This window comes from Miniopterus natalensis, chromosome 2 (genome assembly GCF_054644295.1).
Source record: "Miniopterus natalensis isolate mMinNat1 chromosome 2, mMinNat1.hap1, whole genome shotgun sequence".
Taxonomy (NCBI): domain Eukaryota; kingdom Metazoa; phylum Chordata; class Mammalia; order Chiroptera; family Miniopteridae; genus Miniopterus; species Miniopterus natalensis.
This window is the reverse complement of record NC_142082.1, coordinates 147,032,942-147,055,453: the sequence shown is the minus strand read 5'-3', so window position 1 is coordinate 147,055,453 and position 22,512 is coordinate 147,032,942. Positions and strand designations below refer to the sequence as shown.

The 22,512-nt window shown below is 39.1% G+C and overlaps 1 protein-coding gene across 1 annotated transcript in view; it reads right to left on the bottom strand.

Moving 5' to 3' along the window:
- Window positions 1–16,479, bottom strand: part of ADAMTS20 (ADAM metallopeptidase with thrombospondin type 1 motif 20) — a 158,611-nt gene extending 142,132 nt beyond the window's left edge. Inside the window, exons 1-2 of the mRNA XM_016201022.2 lie at window positions 16,330–16,479; window positions 15,345–15,706 (exon numbers count right to left, since the gene is read on the bottom strand). Of these exons, the coding sequence (XP_016056508.2) occupies window positions 15,345–15,706; window positions 16,330–16,420 (453 nt within the window). The 5' untranslated portion in view covers window positions 16,421–16,479. The remainder of the gene's footprint in view (window positions 1–15,344; window positions 15,707–16,329) is intronic.
- Between the last annotated feature and the right edge of the window lie 6,033 nt (window positions 16,480–22,512).

The following is a 22,512-nucleotide window of genomic DNA, read 5'->3' as shown; positions in this document are numbered from 1 at the left end:
AAGAATATTGAAAACATTTATACCTTGGGAAATTTTTTGTGCTCCTTTAAATCATAACCTCTCTATGAGGTACTTCTTTATAATGTTCCTATAAAACCACACGTGGTGCAACCTGTAATCCTGTGTGAGAAGTGAATCTAGTTCTACCCAGAGGCCATCAGCATCTCCTTGTAAATTGGGCTAGAGTACCCCAGCCTGCTAAGAATATTGCCTTTATAACTCAAAGGGCTTTTTCTTCAACAAATACTAAGTCCAAGAATAAATGGCAAATAATTTATCCTCAAAGTGACTTCCCTATATTCATCAATGGAGTTAAAAGCATTTTAATTCTACCCATTTTTCTGTAATCCACTCTATTGCAGAGGACTTTCTGTTCAAAGAATAAAAATATTAGTGCTCTGCCTAAAGGCTCCTAAGGAAGCACTTAATTCTTTTTAACTTGGAAAAGAACCTGGTAAGGAATTGGAAGACTTAGCAAAACAGGTGGTTCATAGAATTATATTTAGATCATGCCATATTTTTAGAAACTGCCTATCTGCAGATGGGCACTGCAATTTGATTCATGAGAAATGTCAATCAAATTCCAAACACTTTCTTTTGATGACTATTAAAAGTAGTAAACCAGTTTTCACTTGGGCAAGGGTTTCCCAATTATTTGGAGCAATGATCTTCTATTTGCCAACTGTTTTGAAAGGCAGTAAGTGATTGCACAACTGGTTCTAATTTACTCTCGTAGGCCAAAAATTTTATATGTTTAGAGGATTTTTATACAATTGTTTTTCCAAAATGTTCTTATTTCAGTACTGTGGCATTCATCCATATATTTTTTTCCATTCATCCATATATTTTTTTTCCAAATACATGGCGAACACATGTACTACAGCAACAACCAATAATATACTCTCAGATTTCACTGAAGGGTAAAAACAAGTGCAAAATATAAACCATTTGGACTCTTTTCCCACATCATTTACAGTTATTACATTAGGTAACTAGAGAACATTCAAAAATAAAGTACTATTGAACAAGGCAATTATAGCCTAGACTGAGAAATTATTTTAGTAACAAATTGCTCCCAACTATTAATTAAATTGAATTTTCACTTAAGGGCTGGGTCACTGGTAATTACTACCATGAAGACTAAAATATTTAGTTTTCAATCTTTAATCGTGTCATGTAATAAGAATCAATGTGATGTTACTTGAGAGCCTAAGTATTAGTCTTGGGTTTGCACTCATGGAACCTTGGGCAAATTGCTTTATGTCTTGGACCCTCAAGTTCCATAACTTGCAAAACAAAATAGAAATAATTATATCTACCTAATTTCCTGAGAAAGGCAGTGTGTGTTAAAATAATGTCAGTAACTGTTTTGAAATTGAATATATTTTGAAATAGGATAAAGAATTCTCCACTAAAAACAGATGTTACAGCCACTCTTTTTACCCTAGGCAAAGTATAATTGTTATGCAAGAAAGGTCATGAAGATTAACTCTGAGATTCATTTTTATTTTGGGATACTCTGTTCAATGCAAAAGGTTTATCAGCCTGAGAGTTTCTCGTGATACTACCACTGATCATGCCTAGGAAATACTGTAGTGTATATAAGCACACATTGAGTGCATGAATCATATGAAGAAAACAAAATTGGCTCCAGAAGTCTAAAGCAAAAAATTCATTATAAATTTTTGAAAAGATGAATCTTCTCTTTTTAGCAGCATTCCTTATTCCACATTCCATAGCACAATTCCGGATCTCCAGTATAAAAGTAAGAGGAGCCCAGCCGGGCGTGGCTCAGGGGTTGAGCATCGACCTAGGATCCAGGCGATCGGGGTTCGATTCCCGGTCAGGGCACATGCCCGGGTTGCGGGCTGCAGCCGATCAATGACTCTCTCATCATTGATGTTTCTATCTCTCTCTCTCTCTCTCCCTCTCCTTTCCTCTCTCTGAAATCAATAAAGATATATTTAAAAAAAAAAAGTAAGAGGAGACAAAAAAGAGGACGTGTTGCTGATATCTCACCCAAAAAGAGGTTGCTCTCTCATCAAGTCCTTGCCCATGAGGATCAAGAAAATAAGACAAAGACCTGAGACTCATCTACCCAAGATTATGTAGCCAATGACTCAAGTTCAAATATCCCATCAATATCAAATACAAGAACTATACTCTGTAATATTTCTCTTTCTTGTAGGCACTGAGTTGTTTCTGAGGTCATGTAAACTCACTAAAAGTGGAGAGAACTGTCAAAGAAATGGCCACATTCTTGTGGGGTCTGGGTAGTGATTCTCAGCACAGCGACTCCTAACCTCTTACTAAAATAATTGTGAAGACATAAAAAGTAAAGTTATCACAACAACTAGAAATTTAACAATAAACCATTAAGAACTAATTTGTAGGTGTATCATGGAAATATGTTCATGATATTGTCAAATGTTATAAGTCAATATTATTTGAAAAGATATGTACAATATCTAGAGGGACACAATGCCATATACCTGCCAGACCATCTGTCATATTTATAGCATATATTTTCCTAGTCTATCTTTTTAATTCACAGTTATTTTGACATATGGTACTCTTCAATTATCATTTAGGCAAACATTTTTCATTTGTTATGTCTCTCTTCGTAGTTTTCCATACCTAAAGGTTATGGTATATGTAATGTGGTTCTACATCTTTAATATAGCTATAATATTATTTGGTTTACCAGTAAGATGAGAATCTAGTATTTAGTTTTTCTTCATAAGAGATTCTTGGCATTCACAGATTTAACATAAATGCCTTTTAGGCTTTGGCAACTGTCACAGGAAACCAACTTGAAGCAATTATCAAAACTTGATCTGCCACCAGAAGTCAACTAGTTTTTTGAGGGATTATACAGGGTGGAGCAAAAGTAGGTTTGCAATTGTTCATATGGAAACTAATACAATACTTAATAAATAATACAAGAATAAACTGCTTTGTAAACTCACAACTGTAAACTTACTTTTGCCTCATACTGTACTGTCAAAGAAACCATGAACCTGGACTAAAAGAGCCTTGACTGCTTTCATTGTAACCTATAGACTCTCAGAAGTACTCTAACATTCCTGAATTCCCCTAGAATCTATTTTGGATGCTGCTATGGAGGATGGGAAAGACCCTTCCAGAGAACAGAACCAGGGACACCTTGGTGACTGGACATCCCAGAAAGGTCAGTCAAGGGAGGTAATCAAGAAACCGTCCTCCTTCCAGGTTAGTGGGTCTCCACAATCCCCAGAAGAAGTCAAGAATTGCTATAAGTCAGTGACTACTAAGAATCTCACTTCATTCAACAGGAAGTTAAGATTAGGGTTGCAGGAATGCTGATCATGCTGTACATTGGCTAGGGGAAGGTGCAAATCTGTCTTATTAATTCATTATTTGCTAAACCACAAAGAGCCACATCTAAACTTTATGAAGAAGTCTGTATTACCCAGAGATCCTGGAATCTGAGCCAGAGACAAGATGAGTATGTTCGATATGTAGGAAGAGAAAACAAAGGGATATTTGGGGAACAGAAGGGGAGCATGTAGTGTAGACTATTGGTGATCACCAGCATCTGTTCTCCCCTCTTCCTCTTGGTCATATCACTGTCCCTCCTTTCCAGTCTTTTGCATTAAGGTAGAACCAGGCAACAAGTTTTCACCAATAGAATGTACATAGAAGTGTGTCTCTTTTGAAATGAGGCAATCAAGCTTTCTCTGTGCTATTACTATGGTAATAAGGCATTTATGTAGTTCATGAATACTTTTAATTAATAAATTTAATACCACTGTAATAAGGACATTATGCACCAATTTCTAAAGGTGGCTGTTACATAAAAGGCTGATAAATATTTGTTGAAAAAGAACGAACAATCTGTCTCTTCCTCTGAATATTAATATGAATGGAACAACTTAATTAACTATATTTTATGGGAAACAGTAGTTATAAGCAAAACAAGAATAAGCCATAAGTAACAAGAGTGCAATGTGAGCCTATATGAATGCAATTAACTTAGCTATCATCTGAAAAAGATTTTAGTCTATACCAATTTTTTAAGTATGTTCAAGGACTTAAACTAAAATTGCTAATATAATTTTCCTGCACTAAATGACTGATATAAAGAAGAGCTGGCCTAAGTATTTGGCACATATTCATAAAAGCTGCTTTAGCTCATTCATTCATATATGTATTGAGAATTTCTATATGCTGTATTGGATGCTAAAATAAATATTACTGTCCTGCCTACACTTAAAAATCTACAAATGAGATAGGAGTGTGGACAAGTAGCTGCAATTCAACATATTATGCATAAAATGTCCAGTGGTAAAACAAAGAAAGGCCTGGTCAGCTATGTCTAGGAAAGAATGGGGGTAGGATTCAAAATGGATCTGGAAGGGTGAGTAGCAGTTTAGGGGAAAGGCATTTCAAGCCTTAACAATCTGATTTCAACCTCCCCTTTCACCCTACTTTTCATCTGCACAGACGCACAGGAAACCCTTATGTTTTCTTCTCCCCACATGTCTATTCATCACTCAAAGTCCAGTTGCAAAGCCTTCTCCAACACAGGTCTCACAACAATCTTAATGAGTCACTCCTTCCCCAAAGTTCGCACAGCACTTTTTGTACTCCTCGGCTATTTTCATTCTGTGTTTATGTGCCTGGTGTCACTCTGTAGTGGCCCTGAGAATGCTGGGCATAATTGGCCAGGGGCCCCAGATCCATCCTTCTAAGAGTCTACAGGTTACAACAAAAACAGTCAAGGGTTTTTCAATCCAGGCTCATGGTTTCTTTGACAATATAATCCCTCAAAAAACCTAGTGTTTGTGCCCCAGCCATATCTCCCAAGTGCTACTCAAAGTCATACCTGAATGTGGCAAGGATGCTAAGGGTAAACTGGTTCTTAGGAGGCATGGGACTCTTCTCTCAGCCAAATGTGCCTTGAGTCATGCTTTGTTGGGCCTTAGACTGCCCCACAGCCTGAGATGCTTCTACCCCACATTTTCATCTTCTTTCTTCACCCATCTCAGACTTCATCACTCTCTCCTTATTTCCTCTAACACAGGCACTTCCTCTAAATAAAATCCTTGCACATTTAATCCCATCTTGCCATCTGTTTCTTGGAAGACCTGACTAACATTCTGATAAAGTAGAGGCATAAGGAAGTCTCCCTAGTGTTGTGCGACTGAGTACTTGACTACATACATGAATTGCTAAAGGAGGTCCCTATGAATTTTTCCAAAAAAAAATTTCAAATACAGAATGGTGTGTGTAATGATCTGGGGTGATATTAGTTCTCTGCAAACAGGAAGTTTTTAAAAAATAAAATTAAAATTTTCCCAGAATAGACAAAAACCAGTAAAGACACTGATAGTTTCCATACAATTATTTCTTGTCTGAACAAGAAGTTACTAGAGCAACTCAATAATCAGTCATCAGAGAGCATTAGTGTCTGACATGCTGCAGAATGGTTCACATAAGAAACTTCAAAAAAAGTACACACAGCCACTGCAAGCTACTCCGTGAGAATACTGTACAAGCCAGATGCAGTGTCTGGTTTTATGACATCTGGAAACTGTTTCTTTCAACCAAAAAGATTGCATTGCTTTAAATTCCACCAAGAAATGGTGGTGTTCACTGTCTAGGTGGTCAGGTTAGTCCCTGAGGGCCTTTGGAAGAAGGGAACCTACCAGGTAATATGAGAAGAGGGTGAGTAGAGCACAGAGGTTGTGGCCTCCATACAACTTATGCATGCTGTTGTGACAAGTACACCCCAGAATACACCAACTTATTAAATACTGACCTCTACTTTGGCAAGAGTGTACCAACATTATGAGAAGATCAATAATATGACCATGAAAATGAAGTTTATAGTTGAATATAGGAAGGATTAAGACCTGATAACTATACATTCTGTATCAATGTATATCAATGAACTAAAAACAAAATCTCGTTAGCCATTACATTACTTACAGGTAATCCTAGGATTCAGCTCCATTTTAATATCTACTGTAGATTTTAGAAATGTGTAAATAAATTTCTATTCAAAAATGCTTAAAATATGTGATAAACACATATGCTCATTAGAAAAAATAGAGAGATTTTAGAAAAGCAAATGTTATACTCACATGAAACAACTTCTGGCAGACTCTTAGCCCCTTCTGGTTCTTGGGCTCAAAGCACTTAAGAAAACTAAACAATACTAGTCATGGTTCAGTGATTTAATGAAAGAGAAAAACATGTAATTACCAAGACTTCTAAAAGTGGAAAACAATTAACCATATAGAAATTAAAATAAAACATTGGTTCACATGTTTAGGATTAAAGTAACATTAACAACTAAATAGAATTTACATATGTTGGAGTGCCAATTTTCCAAAATGGTTGTATATAAAGGTATATCCTTAAAATATTAATTTGTTTTTCATTCTTTTCCTCTAAAAGTCACACTCTCAGCAGCCACCAAACAAAGGAAAGGTAGATGCTACCTGAAATAGAAAGCTGGAAGGGGAAAGGGTAGATAAATGAGATGTAATAGGAATTCAGTGGATTTAGAAGAAAAGGGTGATAGAGGCAAAGGAAACAGTTGGAAAGATGCATGTGTGCTAACTTCTCCACTGGGGTTTAAGATCTTGGAGAAAGAAGACATGTTAGATAGTTTAAGGGGTTGGCCAAGAGAAGTATTTCAGCATGCTCTGTGGGATTGAGGGAAGGGACCTTCTGAAAGAGTCCCAGCACACACACACACCAAGATTAGAGGTGTGGTGTGGCAGAGTCCAGCACCACATTCCCCTTGATTTTCAAATGCCATGGAGGGTTTTAGATCCTTAGAAGAGTCTGAGAGATTACCAATTGCATCACCAAATGACCCCACATGGGGAGGGTGCTGCAGCAGTAGGAGCCAAGTGGCACTTACATCTGAGGGTAACACAGTGAATGCATCAGTCAGACAATAAATCAAATAGGTGTTGCAACCAAAACTCAGAGGGATATGCAGCACCAGTGAGAGCCTACAAGAGAATGAGCCAGTGAGCCCAAACTGAGGAACCAAAAATGCCACAAGTTCTCTGGCCCAGAATTCAGTGGCTGGTCCCAGAAGGATGCAAAGAGGCTAAGGCACAAAGGACATTACAAACCAGAGGAACTGGAGAACAGGATGATTTTCCCACCCTCCTTCCAAATACAAAATCTCAGAACACTTCATGGCCCTGTATGGGGTCAGTTTTCATCAATAGTCAATGTATGCTTAAATCCAGCAATGTATAAGGCACCATGCATTAGCAGAAAAACATGAGGAAACTACATGCTCATTTCAATATATTCAGAAAAAGCATATGATTAAGTATGACATCCATGCATGATTAAAAGCCAATTATGATTAAGAGTAACTATGAAAAAAGAGTACTTCTCTAAGTTAGTAAGACTGACTCTAAAAATCCTCAGTACACATCAACCTTAGGGTTTACTGGATTAACAGAGGTCAAAGTTAGATCATCATAGTCACAGATAAAAAGTCCCCAAGATAAGTCAGGAAGCAAGCCAGAGCATGGCCAGAAGGTTAGCATTACTGATTTCGGGGATCGTGTATCAAGACTCAACTGCAAAAAACTCAACTGAGCCAGGTTGGTGGTACCACAATTTTATCTAGATCTAAAGTCTAATCTGAGACTAAAAAGAGGAGTCTGATATAATAAAAAATGGACTCTAAAATCTACCAGAAGTTCCACTATTTTATGAAACTATTCATCTAAAAGAAGTTAATGACAGAGTCAGTGTAGAAATAAAATACACAATCAAATATACATACACACACACACACATATATATACATACATATACGTACATACATCTGTTTTAGTGCTAATGTTTAATACTAATATCAAAAATGAGAAATATAAAATGTCACTAATCTCATTAATAATTTAGACTTTTAATTAGCCATAATCACACTACTAAATATTTTTAGATCCTGGTACCTCTAATTATTTGTTGTATTACTGGAAATTTTCTATCTCTTCCATGACTGATGCCCTCAATGTAGTCTTACAAATATAAAGAAATTAAGATAAAACTGAGTTACACAGGTACGAAAATAAGTTTTTTAAATGTTAAATTAAATTCTGATATATCAATAAGTCTATCCAAAGCAAAGTGCATACATAAATCAGGTTAATAATGCATGATAACTTAGACCACTATATCCAAGTTGATAGTGACAAGAAAGGATGAACTGTTAAGACTTAGACATTTCCAACTGTTTTCTCATTTCAAAAGTGGATATTAATAATAATTTGAACTACGCCAGCATTATGAATCAACATGAGCAGAAACATTACTCCTAACAATGCTTTCCATCTGGAATTTTTTTTTGACACAAAATACTAAATCGAGAAAACATTGAGATTTCAAGATGGCTGCAGAGTAGGTAGAAGCTACCTTCTCCTGGTGCCAAACCAGATTTACAGCTAAACTATAGAGCAATCAACCTGAATAACCAACTGAAGGACAGCTGAAAAGGAGTGTTATAACCAAGGATTTACAGAAGAAGCCACATAGAGACTGGTAAGAAGGGTAGTGATGCGAAGATGGCTAGGCCTATATCCATGTGCAACAGCTGAGAAGCCAGAGGGATATCTTAGTTGTAAAGGTTCCACCTGAAGAGTGTGGTGTCTCAACCTCATGTGGGTATCCCTAACCCAGAGTACCAGGGCCAGGAAGAGGAGTAGGCATAGCATATGGCAGTAAAAATCAGCAGTCAGCCTGGAAGAGGAGGAAGTCTGCTAGAAACTTAGGTGCTCTCTTTAAGGGCCAAAGGACAGGAACACAGTATCTGAAATGAAAAATACACTAGATGAAATCAATGACAGGTTAGATTTAGCAGAGGACTGAATCAACAATCTAGAGGACTAGATAATAGAAAACACCCAAGCAGAGCAACAACAACTACAAAAAAGTATTTTTAAAAGTGAGGAAAATCTAAGGGACCTCTGAAACTACATCAATCATAACAACATTCACATCATAGGGTACAAGAAGGAGAAGAGAGTGAACAATGGATTGAGAACCTGTGAAGAAATAATGGCTGAAAACTCACCTAATTGGTGAAGAAAAAAGGCACATATGTCCAGAAGCACAGAAAGTCTCAAACAAGATGAACCCAAAGAGGCCCACACCAAGACACAGCATAATTAAAATGATAAAGGTTAAAGATAATGAGAGAAATTTAAGAGCTTCAAGAGAAAACACAGCTACCTACAAGGGAGCTCCCATAAGGGTGTCAGATGATTTCTCAATAGAAACACTTCAGGCCAGAAAGGATTGGCATGAAATATTCAAAGTGATGAAAAGCAAGAACCAACAACCAAGAATACTCTATCCAGTAAGGCTATCATTTAAAATTGCAGGAGACCCAACTGGGCATGGCTCAGCGGTTGAGCATCGACCTAGGATCCAGGCGATCGGGGTTCAATTCCCGGTCAGGGCACATGCCCCGTTGCGGGCTTGATCAATGACTCTCTCATCATTGATGTTTCTCTCTCTCTCTCCTTTCCTCTCTCTGAAATCAATAAAGATATATATTTAAAAAATAAAATTGCAGGAGAAATAAAGAGCTTCCAAAAAAAAAAAAAAGCTAAAGGAGTTCTTCATTACCACCAAACCAATATTGCAAGAAATGTTGAACAGTTTTCTTTAAGAAGAATGAAAAAAAAAAAAAAAAGAGTGAGAGAAGAACATAGGTATAAAAAATAAAATGGCAATAAATAAATACCTCTCAATAATAACTATGTAAACGAATTAAATGTCCCAATCAAAAGACATAGGGTAGGTGAACAGATAAGAAAACATGGACCATATATATGCTGTCTACAAGAGACCTACCTCAGAACAAAATATACACACAGATTGAAAGGGAAAGGATAGAAAAAGATATTCCATGCATATGGAAATGAAAAAAACAAAAGCTGCAGTAGCAATACCTATATCAGACAAAGTAGATTTCAGAACAAAGGCCATAACAAAAGACAAAGGAGGTACTAAAGGGATCTATCCAACAAGAGGATAAAACCCTTCTAAACATATATGCACCCAACATAGGAGCACCTAGATATATAAATAAAATCTTGGTAGACATTAAAGGAGAGATTGACAGTAATACAGTCACAGTAGGGGATTTTAACACTCCATTGACATCAGTGCATAGATGTTCCAGACAATAAAAAAAATCAGCAAAGCAACAGCAACCCTAAACAACACACTAAACCAGATGGATCTAATTGATATTTACAGAACATTTCTTCCCAAAGCAGCAGAATACACATTCTTTTCAAGTGCACATGGAACATTCTCCAGGATAGACCACATGTTAGGACATAAAACAAGTCTTAATAAATTCAAGAAGATTGAAATCATATCAAGCATCTTCTCTGACCACAATGGTATGAAACTAGAAATCAATTACCATAAAACTTTAAAAAACTCAACATATGGAGGCTAAATAACATGTTACTAAACAATTAATAGGTTAACAATGAAATCAAGAAAGAAATCAAAAGTTACCTTGAAACAAATGAAAATGAGCATACAACAGCCCCAAATCTATGGGACACCGCGAAAGCAGTGCTAAGAGGGAAATTCATGACATTGCAGGCCTACCTCAAGAAGCAAGAAAAATCTCAAATAAACAATCTAACACTTTAATAAAAAGAACCAGAAAAAGAACAACAAAGCACAGAGTAAGTAGAAGGAAGGAAATAATAAAGATCAGAGAGGAAATAAATGACATAGAATCTAAAAAAACAATACAAAAGATCAATAAAAACCAAGAGCTAGTTCTTTGTAAAGATAAACAAGATTGACTAACCTTTAACCAGACTCAAAAGAAAAAAGAGAGAGGACCCAAATAAATAAAATCAGAAATGGAAGAGGAGAAGTAACAGTTGACACCACAGAAATACAAAGAATTTTAAGAAAATACTATGAACAACTATATGCCAACAAACTGGAACCTGAATGAAAGGATAAATTCCTAGAAACATACAGTCTTTCAAAATGAAATCAGGAAGAATCAGAAAATCTAAATAGATCAATTACAACTAATAAAAATCAAAGCAATAATCAAAAAACTCCCAACAAACAAAAGTCCAGGACTGAATGGCTGCACAGGAGAATTTTACCAAATATTCAAAGAAGAATTAACACTTATCCTCCTCAAACTTTTCAAAAAAAGTCAAAAGAAGGGAAGACTCCCAAGCTCATTTTATGAGACCAGCATCATCCTAATTTCAAAACCAGATAAAGACACTACAAAGAATGAAAATTATAGGCCAATATCCCTGATAAACATAAATGCTAAAATCCTCAACAAAATATTAGCAAACCGGATCCAGCAATATATTAAAAAGATCATACACAACGACCAAGTGGGATTTATTCTGGGGATTCAAGGCTGGTACAACATCCCCAAATCAATAAACGTGATACATCACATAAACAAAATGAAGAATAAAAACCACATGATCATATCAATAGATGCAGAAAAAGCATTTGCTAAAATCCAGCACCCACTTATGATAAATACTCTCAGCAAAGTGGGACAAGAGGAAAAATACCTCAACATAACAAAGGCCATATATGACAAATCCATAGCATTGTCATACCAAATGGGCAAAAACTAGAAGTGTTTCCTGTAAGATCAGGAACAAGACAGGAATGTCAGCTTTCACCACTCTTATTCAACATAGTACTGGGAGTTCTAGCCACAGTGATCAGAGAAGAAGAAGAAATAAAAGTCATCCAAATTGGAAAGAAAGAAGTAAAACTGTCATTCACAGATGACATGATATTGTACATAGAAAAACCTAAAGACTCCACCAAAAAAACCCCTACTAGAACTAATAAGGGAATTCAGTAAATTAGCAGGATACATAATTAATTTTCAGAAGTAAGTGGCATTTTTATACACCAAAAATGAACTATCAGAAAGAGGAACTAAAAAAACAATGCCATTTACAATTGCAACAACAACAACAACAAAATAAGGTACCCAGAAATAAATTTAATCAAGGAAGTAAAACACCTGTACTCAGAAAATTATAGGATACTGAAGAAAAAAAAAAATGAGGAAGATACAAATAAGTGGAAGCATATACTGTGTTCATGGATAGGAAGAATTAACATCATTAAAAGTCCATACTACTCAAAGCAATCTATAGATTCAATGCTATTCCTATTAAAATACCAATGGCATATCTCACAGAACTAAAACAAATATTCCAAAAATTTATATGGAACCACAAAAGATCCCAAAATAGCCTCAGCAATCTTGAGAAAGAACAAAATTGGAGGGATCACAATACCTGATACCAAGTTATAGCACAAGGCATAGTAATCAACACAGCTTGGTATTGGCATAAAAACAGACATATAGATCCATGGAACAGAATAGAGAGCTCAGAAATCAACCCATGCCTTCAAGGTCAATTCATATTTGACAGAGGCGGCAAAAATGGGGTAAAGACAGTCTCTTCAATAAATGGTGTTGGGATAATTGGACAGATACATGCCAAAAAATGAAACTAGATCACCTCTATACACCATACACAAGAATAAACTCAAAATGGATTAAAGATTTAAATGTAAGTCATGAAACCATAAAAATCATAAAAGAAAACATAGGCAGGAAAAATCTCAGATTTCTCATAGGAATATTTTTTCTGATATATCTCCTCGGGCAAAGACAACAAAAGAAAAAGTAAACGAATGGGACTACATCAAACTAAAAAGTCTTTGTACAGCCAAGAAACCATCAACAAATTGAAAAGACAACCCACTGAATGGGAGACCATATTGGGCAATGATACATTTGATAAGGGGTTAATTTCCAAAGTGTATAAAGAAGTTGAACAGCTCAACACCAAGTAAACAAACAATCCAATTTAAAAATAGGCAAAGGACCTGAATAGATACCTCTTCAGAGGACACACGGATGGCCAACAGACATATGAAAAGATGCTCAACATCACTAATTATCAGAGAAATGCACGTTAAAACCACAATAAGATATCCCCTCACGCCTGTCAGAATGGCCACCATCAACAAATCAACAAACAAGTGCTGGCGAGGATGGGGAGGAACTGCACCGAGTGGGAACGCATATGATGCAGCCACTGTGCAAAACAGCATGGAGCTGCCTCAAAACATTAAAAATGGAACTGCCTAGTGACAGTGATTTCACTTCTGGGAAGAAACCCAAAACAGTAATTTGAAGTCATATATGCACCCCTATGTTCATTGCAGGGCTATTTACAATAGCCAAGGGCCCACCAGTAGATGAGTGGATAAAAAAGCTGTGGTACGTTTACACAATTGAATACTACTTGGCCATAAAAAAGAAAGAAATCTTACCTTCTACGACAGCATAGGAGGACCCGGAGAGCATTATGCTAAGCGAAATAAGCCAGTCAGAGAATGACAAGTACTATATGATATCACCTATATGTGGAACTTAATGAACAAGACAAACAAAACAGGATTGGAATCACAGATACAGAGAACTGACTGACAGCTGTCAGATGGGAAAGGAGTTGGGGGGCTGGGTGAAAAAGTTGAAGGGATTAAGAGAAAAGCAAAAAAACCCTCATAGACACAGGCAACAGGATGGCCATTGCCAGAGGGAAAGGAGGTGGGGTGGAGGGAGGTGGAAGTGGGTAAAGAGGGGATAAATGGTGGTAGAAAGAGACTTGAGTTTGGGTAGTCAGTGCACAATACAGTGTGCAGCTGATGTGTTATAAAAGTGTACACTTGAAACCTGTATGGCTTAGTAACCAATGTCACCCAATAAATTCAATTAAAAAAAAAAGTGTCCATGGGTTATGCACCTATACATATAAGTTCTTTGGTTAATCTCTTCTCACCCATCCCCCCTTCCCTCTGAGATTTGTCAGTCCGTTCCACGCTTCTGTGTCTCTGGATCTATTTTGTTCATCAGTTTATTTTGTTCTTTACATTCCACATATGAGGGAGATCCTGCGACTATTCTTTTAAAGTTTTCTCCAAAAAAAAAAAAAAGAAGCTAAGCTGGTTGAGAAGAATTCTAGAATCCTGCACCCAAAGTCCTAGTGGTTGTCTCTTCTTGAACATATATATTTGAGAGGAGTTAATGATGAAGTGAGCTCATATGTTTTAATAGAAGTGTTATCTACCTCGGGTTCCATGAACTGAGATGGGAAAGTATTACATCTTTATTTTTACTAACCTCTGATATCTAACATTTCCTACAATTATGATTGTAGGTTAAAACCATAGACATTATGACTTCGTTACCAATAAACTGATACTTTCGTATTACATTAGACTTGATGTAGCTATTCGGATCTTTTATAGTCATCACCACTGGAATAATAGTAAATAAACCCCTCCCCAATAGATATTTAAAGCATTATTGAAGAAGTATATATCATAGCACCACAAGTTGTAATAGTTGTAACATTTTGATTGCTGTTAGTATTTAAAAGGAAGCCAGTTAGATCATTTTAAGTGTGTAAAATAACACACAAGATATTACTTTAGCAGAATTTCGAGAAGGGGTTTCGCCAGACTGCTGAAAGAAGTTCATGGAAAAAGATTTAGAATCTGTTTTAGAGGGAGAGAAACAAATACTGGGTTCTGTGTGTTTCATTTCCTCTCTCCATGATAAGGTTGTCAAGTCTCTGTCTTTTACTCTTGTCACTCTAATGACCATTTGCTGGCACCAGGCCACTGTAGATACTCTACGATATTTTTTAATGTAATGCATTAAACAGGCAGATTCAACCTCTTCCCTTTTCTGTACTGCACAGACTAATGGGCTTCCACATACTATGGAAAACCCACTCTTCCCTTCAAACTTTTTAAATCTATATATTGAAATAATATATATATTGGTTATTTTCCCTCTATCGTTCTAAATTCAAGGAACAAAATTATGTAAGCGCAGGGGGTTCTGCCTCAACAGATGGTCAGGAATGGATGTGTCTGAGTAAAACCACACTTCACTTGTAGCAGGGGCCACCGGGCCACTCCCTGACTCACTAACCCAGCCTCCTGTCTGACACTTTGAAGAGCTTCTCAGCTTCTCACAGGGGAGTTCATTTTGCACAGCAGGTAAACCTGCAGTCCTTCCCAACCCCTACTGCAGGAAGGAGCGGCCTCGGGCTCGGGCTCACCTAGGTGTTAATCCCTCCAGTGCCCTCTTTGATCTCTTGGGTCACCAACCACTAACTCAAAGAAACCCATTGCATGGCTGTCCGAACGGGAGCCCTTGACTGGATCCCAAGCAAATGCCAAAGGACCCCCAGGGAGCTTACCAGGCCTCCACAGAGGCTGAAGACAGCGACGTGATCCTCCCGAGAATTGACCTGGCCCCGGTAGAAGCAGTGGCGCAGGTCTGGGGACGCCGCGTGGCTCCCCTCGGGCCCGCGCGCGGGGGCCCCCAAGTGCACCTCGGTGTAGCCCGCGGCCAGGAAGGCGGCGTCGGCGCTCAGGTTCAGCTGGAACAGCTGCCCGTAGGCGCTGATTCGGTAGAGGGTCCTGACCGGCGCGGGCTCCGGCGCCTCCGAGCTGCGCTTCCTCCGGCTGAAGTGACGGCTCTGCGGGAACACTTCGCCGAACTCATTTACCCGCGCGGGGGTCACCACTTCGTACGAGGCCAGTGTCCTCACCAGCGCTTCTGCAACCACAGCGACAGGGCCATGGAGCACCCCCCCCCCCCCCGCACACACACACACACACATACACCCGACGTGTTTCCAACTCGCAGCCTCAAACTTCTTCAACCCAACGTTCCCACCAAAAGATCCCAGGTCCCAGGTCCCGGTACATCCTGGGGCGCAACAAATGCACACAGCAGGGCGAGCGCGCGCACACACACACGTGCGCTCTGGGAGTGTGAGTGCTCCGCTTTCCCACACCCCCGACTTGCTCCACCCTCCCCCAGCGGAGCCCGTGACACTCCTGGCCCCAAGCAGCCCACCTCCTTCCCCCAGCCCTCCCCGCTTCCCTGCCGCCGCCTACTCGTGCCCCGCGGACGCGCGCGCCCCCCTGCCCCACGCGCCCCCACCGCGTGGTCCCCGGAGGGAGTCCTGTCTCCCGCGCACGATTCCTCGAAACCCGACGCAGGGGCAACCTCTCGGGATGCCTGGGAGGCTGACTAATCCGGGAGTCTCAGGAGCCCCTGCGGAGCCAGGGTTCCCCCACCCGCTAAGCCACTCACTCCCCCAACTCCGTCCGGCTGTCCCACTCGGGCCCCGAGCCCCCCACCTCGCCGCTGAAGGCGCCGCGCGGTGACCTTACCTTGCCTGGGGTGGAAGTGAACTTCCCAAGACCTGGTGATGAAGAGCGAGAGCTGGTAGAGCAGCCCCGTCAGCCACTTGGCCACCCGCATGGTTCCACCCGGGAGATCCCAACCCGGGAGGCCAAGCCCAGCCAGCCGGCGTCCCCCGCGCTCCGCCGCCTCTCCTCCCTCTCGCCCGCCGCTCCCCGCGCCGGCCGCCGCCGAGCCTCAGCAGCCTCCGGAGCAGCAGCCCCGGCCCCGGGCCGGCCCGTCGCGCCACACGGCCAGCCTCCGCTCCCTGAGCCGCTGCTTCATCGCCCGGCAGCCCCGCAGCCCCCTCCTGGGTCTCCGCAGCCTCCGCTCAGGTCCAGCTCCACGCTCGGAAGCGCCTCGCCGCAGCAGGAACGGTGCCAATATATAGCCACCCCGAGCCGGGCCAGCGCGGGCGAGAGCCCGCCCCCCAGGGGCCGGCCGCGGCCAATCGGCGGGAGGCGCGGCCCCGGCTCGCCTCGGGCGCGCAGCCCGCCCCCAGCCCCCAGCTGCACCCCGAGTGCGGTGCCCGGGGCTCCCGCTGCGGGCGTGCAGCGTGGGGAGCACCCCGAGGCCCAGCCGGACACCACCCCGCTACCTGTAAAGCCCAAGACCCGCACAGGCTGCGAGGCCGAGGTGGATAGGTGATAAGTGTGTGAGGCGTTCAGCTCTTAGAATGAAATAACAAGCATCAGATGGAAAGTTTCTGTTATTTATGCTTCACGGTCATTTTCGGCTTCCCAAGCAAAATAAAATAAGCTATAGCGGGAAGCTGTTGTAGACAGAGGATGCTACCGATGAAGCTTGATCGCCAGGCCTCCTTTGCCAAGGGGCCCTGTGTGTCCTAGGAGTTGCTGGGAATTTGCTGGAGGTGCTGAGGGGAAGCTGAGGTTGCAATCAGAAAACACTTCTGGATGGGAATTTCTGGAAATTGTCTAAAGAAATTCGAGAAGAAAAGGATCTCAGTCTCCAAAGTCCCAGATAACTTATTGTGACTTTCTCCTTTTAATATTCATTGTTTGTACTTAACGGGTATATAAAAGGGCCCAAAATTATATAAAGGTCGAGCCCCACAAAACTTGGATCTGCCCCGCCTGTGAGTCAATATTTTTATGAGACTTTCTGCTGATAGTTTTACTTTTTTAAAAACTGATCGTATTTTCTTCATTTACAATACCCAAATGTCCCCCACATATCCACAGTTACCTTCCTAAACAATTATTGAAGCTCTAAGTCCAGTTGTGTCACTTGCTGTCTGTGAAACTGGATGGACCTCAGGAGCAGTAGAAAGCAATCAGCATTTCAGAACTACTTTCTCATTTCCCAGACCCACCTGTTTGATATGCAGGTTCCATATCTGCTTCTCTCTATAACCAGTATGAAAACAAAAGGGAAGGGTGTAGTCAGATTGTCTTGAAATCCACCCAAGGGAGAGAAAGAATATGAAAGAAAAAGTAAAGGGATATGTGGGCAAATCTTCACAAACACAAAGGAATACACTCTCAGTTTAGTCCCTGGCTGTCCTTCCTTCTCTGAGCTCCCAACAATGAAATTTCTGTTTGCTTTGAATTGACCTCTTGTGGCATACCTCTTCACTCTTACATCACACACTTGGTCCATCTGTTGTTCACCACAAATGTGGAACAATCTTATTCAGGGAAGGAGAGTTTCATCTTACCTTTGCCAAGGAAATTACCCAGCTTGGATGGTAATTCTTCCACAATCAATCCCCTTCTTTTGTACCCCTTCCTCACAAGTGTCATTTCATTCATCACAGAATTACAGACTTCTACTGGTGTTTTTCTAAGTTAAGCGTACTGTTACTCTAAACAAAAAAGGGGCCTTCACCCATACCTGTCAATTTAGTGGTTACCTTCAGTACATTATAATTTAGAGTCATTTTAATTACATTGCAGCTCTGAATGCATCTTTACCTTAGGAGCCATCCCCCCCCCCCATACAAATAACAGAAAATAGAACTGCACCTGTTTAATTGGCTATCTGACTGCTGGCTGCAGGCAAAATAGGTATTTCATTTCCATCACTGGATGTTACTCAAAGTAGTATTTGTAATGGAGTATTTGATTTTCAACCTGCTCTATTCGAAAACACTGTTCTAAGAATAGGGCATTTTTTTCTTTTTTAAAGAAATGGGGAAATGCATGGGATATGTATTCTATGTCATTATAATTTTTACAATGTTCAGTAAAGAGCATTATTTCCCTCATTTAATAGAAGATAAATATTACATTTCATATAGTATCTAAATAATTAAGGTAGAGTTCCACAAATCCTTTCTGATTCCAATGCCTTTTCATTATAGACTAGAACTGTTGGGACATTCACATTGCTAGTCTCTCTTCCTTTCTCCTCCCGCTACCTATGAAAATGTTATCAGTAAGCTAATCTATGCCATTTAAATCAAGCAATTTCCTCACATTGATCATTGTAGCTACCACTTATGAAATATCATTAACAGACTAAGCACTATACATGGAACTTCAGAAAGGTTAACCCATTTAATTTGCCCATTTCCTCCATAGTACTAAGAAAAATTAAATAATTCACCCAGATTACATAGCCAGTTAGACTCAAATCTCTTTGGTTTTCATTTCTATACTTTTTTTTAATCTTGCAAAATAGGAATATGCTCATTATAGTCACTATACACAAGATAGATCTTGTTTTGTAATCCTAATTCTACCATAACCAGCTATGCATTATTCAGCAATTTACCTAAACTCTATAAACTTACATTTCATCAATTGTAAATGGAGGTAATAACTGTAATCACATGCAATTGTTAAGGTGATTAAAGGGATCATACAGGTAACATACTTGACATAATACTGGACAAAATGTGTGCTCAATTCATATTCATGCTGATTATGATTGTTATTACATTACAACAGGGGACTGAATGTTCATACCAAAGGGAACAACTATTTGAATACTGTCTGTTTTTCTAATATTAATAGGTAGGAGATAGGATGACCAATCTTCACAGTTTACCTAAGACTAGGGAGTTTCCTGAGGTGCTACACTTTCAATATTAAAATTTGGGAAGTCGTGGGCAATCAAGGATGAACTGGTCACCCAAGTTCAGGGTTTCTCATCCAGCGCACTACATCGACTTTTTAAGGTAGGTGATTTTTTTTGTTGTGAGCTGCTGCTCTGTGCATTGTATAATGTTAAACAGCATCCCTGGCTTCTAATCACCACTCCAGGCCAGTAGTACCCCACCCTTGTTGTGACAACCCAATACATTTCCACATTGTCAAATGTCCCCTGGGAGCAAAATTGTCCCAAGTTGAGACTCACTGACCTATAGGGGAAAGAATTGAGAAATGCACAGAAGTAGGTTTGGCAGAAGACTTCATAGATGGTGCTCCATTCTTAATTACAAATGGCCAGTTGTTTAGTAAAAAATCTTTATATATTGTAGTAGGCGTGGGAAATTGTTCATCATTGTAATTAAAGTGGTTCAAGCTATGGTCATTGTGTTAATAATTTTTAAAGCATTGTTGTTTCCAGATATGCAGGAAAGAATCAAATTCCTCTGCCAAAGCACTTATTACCGTCTGTTCCTATTTCTTATTTACTTATCTGCATTCAATACCAGATTATAAGGATCTTGTAAGGAGATGTTGTGGACTGTCTGTTTGAAGCAGTACCTTCAGCACGAAAGGCTGTTTCCCCATTGAACAAAAAGAAATTAAACATTCATTGGATAAATAAGTACTAATATTGAAATTTATATACCAAAGAGAATTAAGCAAATTACCAGCCTATTTTACCATCTCTGTCTTGTAATTAAGCTATCTGTACCATTTACATTTAATATAATAATCTGTTTATAATCAAGTCTATTATCTTGCTATTTGTTTTCTATTTTTCCTATTCTGTTTGTTCCTTTTTTCTTTTTTCTGCCTCCTTTTGGATTAACTGAATGTGTTGTATCATTCCATTTAATCTCCTTTGTTAATTATATCTCTTTCTTTCGTTATTTAAGCGGTTACCCTAGAATTTATAGTATAATTCTTTAACTTATCTCTGTCTACCTTCAAGTGATAGTGTGCCAGTTACATTTTTTTCCTTCTACTCTTGTGCTGTTGTCACCATTCATTTAACTAGCATATGTTATAAATCCCATATTAAATTGTTGTTATTTTTATTTAAACAGTTATTTTCATCTGGTATCATTTTCCTTCTGCTTTCAAGGCTTCCTTTAACATTTTTAATAAAATAAGATGATAATTTCTTTCAACTTTTGTATATTTTTAAAAGTCTTTATTTGACCATTAGTTTTGAAACCTTTTTATCTGGGTATAGAAGTCTAGGTTGAGGTGGTGTTGTTTTTTTCTTTTAGTAATTTAAAGATATTGATCTACTCTCTTCTTGATTGGAGTTTTTTCTTTTCTTTTCTTTTTTAATCCTCACCTGAGGATATTTTTTTCATTGTTTTTCAGAAAGAGAGAGAGAGAGAAAGAGAGAGAGAGAGAAACATTGATATGAGAGAGACACATCAATTGGTTGACTCCCACACATGCCCCAACCCCAGCTGGGGATTGAGCCTGCAACTGAGGTATGTGCTCTTAACTAGAATCAAACCAGAAACCCTTCAGTCTGCTGGCCTACACTTTAACCACTTAGTGAAATGCCAGGGCTTGAGTTTTTTCAAATTAAAAAACAAACAAAACTGTTATATTTATCTTCTGCTAGGGTATTTCTCTTTGTAACTGTGTTAAGATTTTAGTTTTGTGCAATTGTTTTTTATAGTGGGACTTGATGTGCTTTTTCTCATGTTTCTTGTGTATGGAGTTCACTGAATTTTGGGGACTATGAGTTTATTTTTACCAAATTTGCAAAATTTGGGGCCATTATTTTAAATATATATTTCTGTTCCTCTCTCTCTCCTCTCCTTCAAGGATTCCAATTATGTATTTATGACACTTCACAAAATTTTCCCACAACTCTCTGAAACTGTTTTTTAAATTCTTTCATCCTGTGTTTTATTTTGGATAATTTTTATTGTTTTCTTTAAATTCAGTAACCTTTTCTTCTACCATGTCTAATTTGCTGTTATTCCTATTCAATGTAGCTTTCATCTCATGTGTTATACTTTTATCCCTAGAACTTTAGTTGGGGTCTTATCTGTATATTAGGTACATCTACTTAACTTTTTAAACTTATGGTATACAATTATAATAATTCTTTTAATGTTCATGCTAACATATTGGTCATTTCTTGGTCAGTTTTAACTGATTTATCTCCCCCCCCCCCCATTAGTATTGGTCACATTTCCCTGCTTCTTTGAATCCCTGATAATTTCTGACTGGGTTTCATGCATTGTGAATTTTGCATTTTTTGTGTGCTGGTTAATTTTGGGTTCTTATACATCTTCTTGCTCTTTGCGCTGGGGTGTAATTAGGTTGCTTAGAAACAGTTAGAGCCTTTCTGGTCTTGCTTTTAAGATTTTTTAAAAATGAGAGTAAAGCAGTGCTCACTCTAGGGATAATTATTCTCCGCTACTGAGGCAAGACCCTTCTGTGTACTTTATCCAATGTTCATGTCTCAAAAGGTTTTCCAGCCTGATTAATGGGAACAGACCCTATTCCTAGCCCTGTAAGAGCCAGGGGTACTGCTACTTCTAATCTTTTTAGGTGGTTCTTCCCCTATTCTTGGAGAATTTCTTCACATGCATGTCCACTACTTTTAGACTCAAATATTACATATTATTCAAGTATAACAAGAAAATCAACACAAAAGCTTAATATTGCTATACATTGGGATAGTTCACCTTCTCCTCCTAGAAACTGCTTTAAAGAAAGAAAAAGAAAAAAAAAAAGCACTAAGACCAGGTAACAGTTACCATGAACAAGCGAGGTAAGAGCCATGTGAAAAAAGTAAATATTCAGAAAGGAGCAATAAGGCTCAGCCGGGGTAGGTATCAAGTAACACCAGAAAAAAATATATTTTCTGAAGGTGAGTGCTCACCATTTCATGAAAGCTATAATCCTCTTGTGGAACGCCAGAGAATGAGTAGCTGAGCAGGTCTGTTAGCAAAAGTCCTCCTGGCCTGTGTTTTTCCAGAGAAGCAGAAGTGGGCTATGCAAATAATAATAAAGAGGAGCCAGAGCTACATGAGGCATCTGTCTCTGTGACAGCAGACA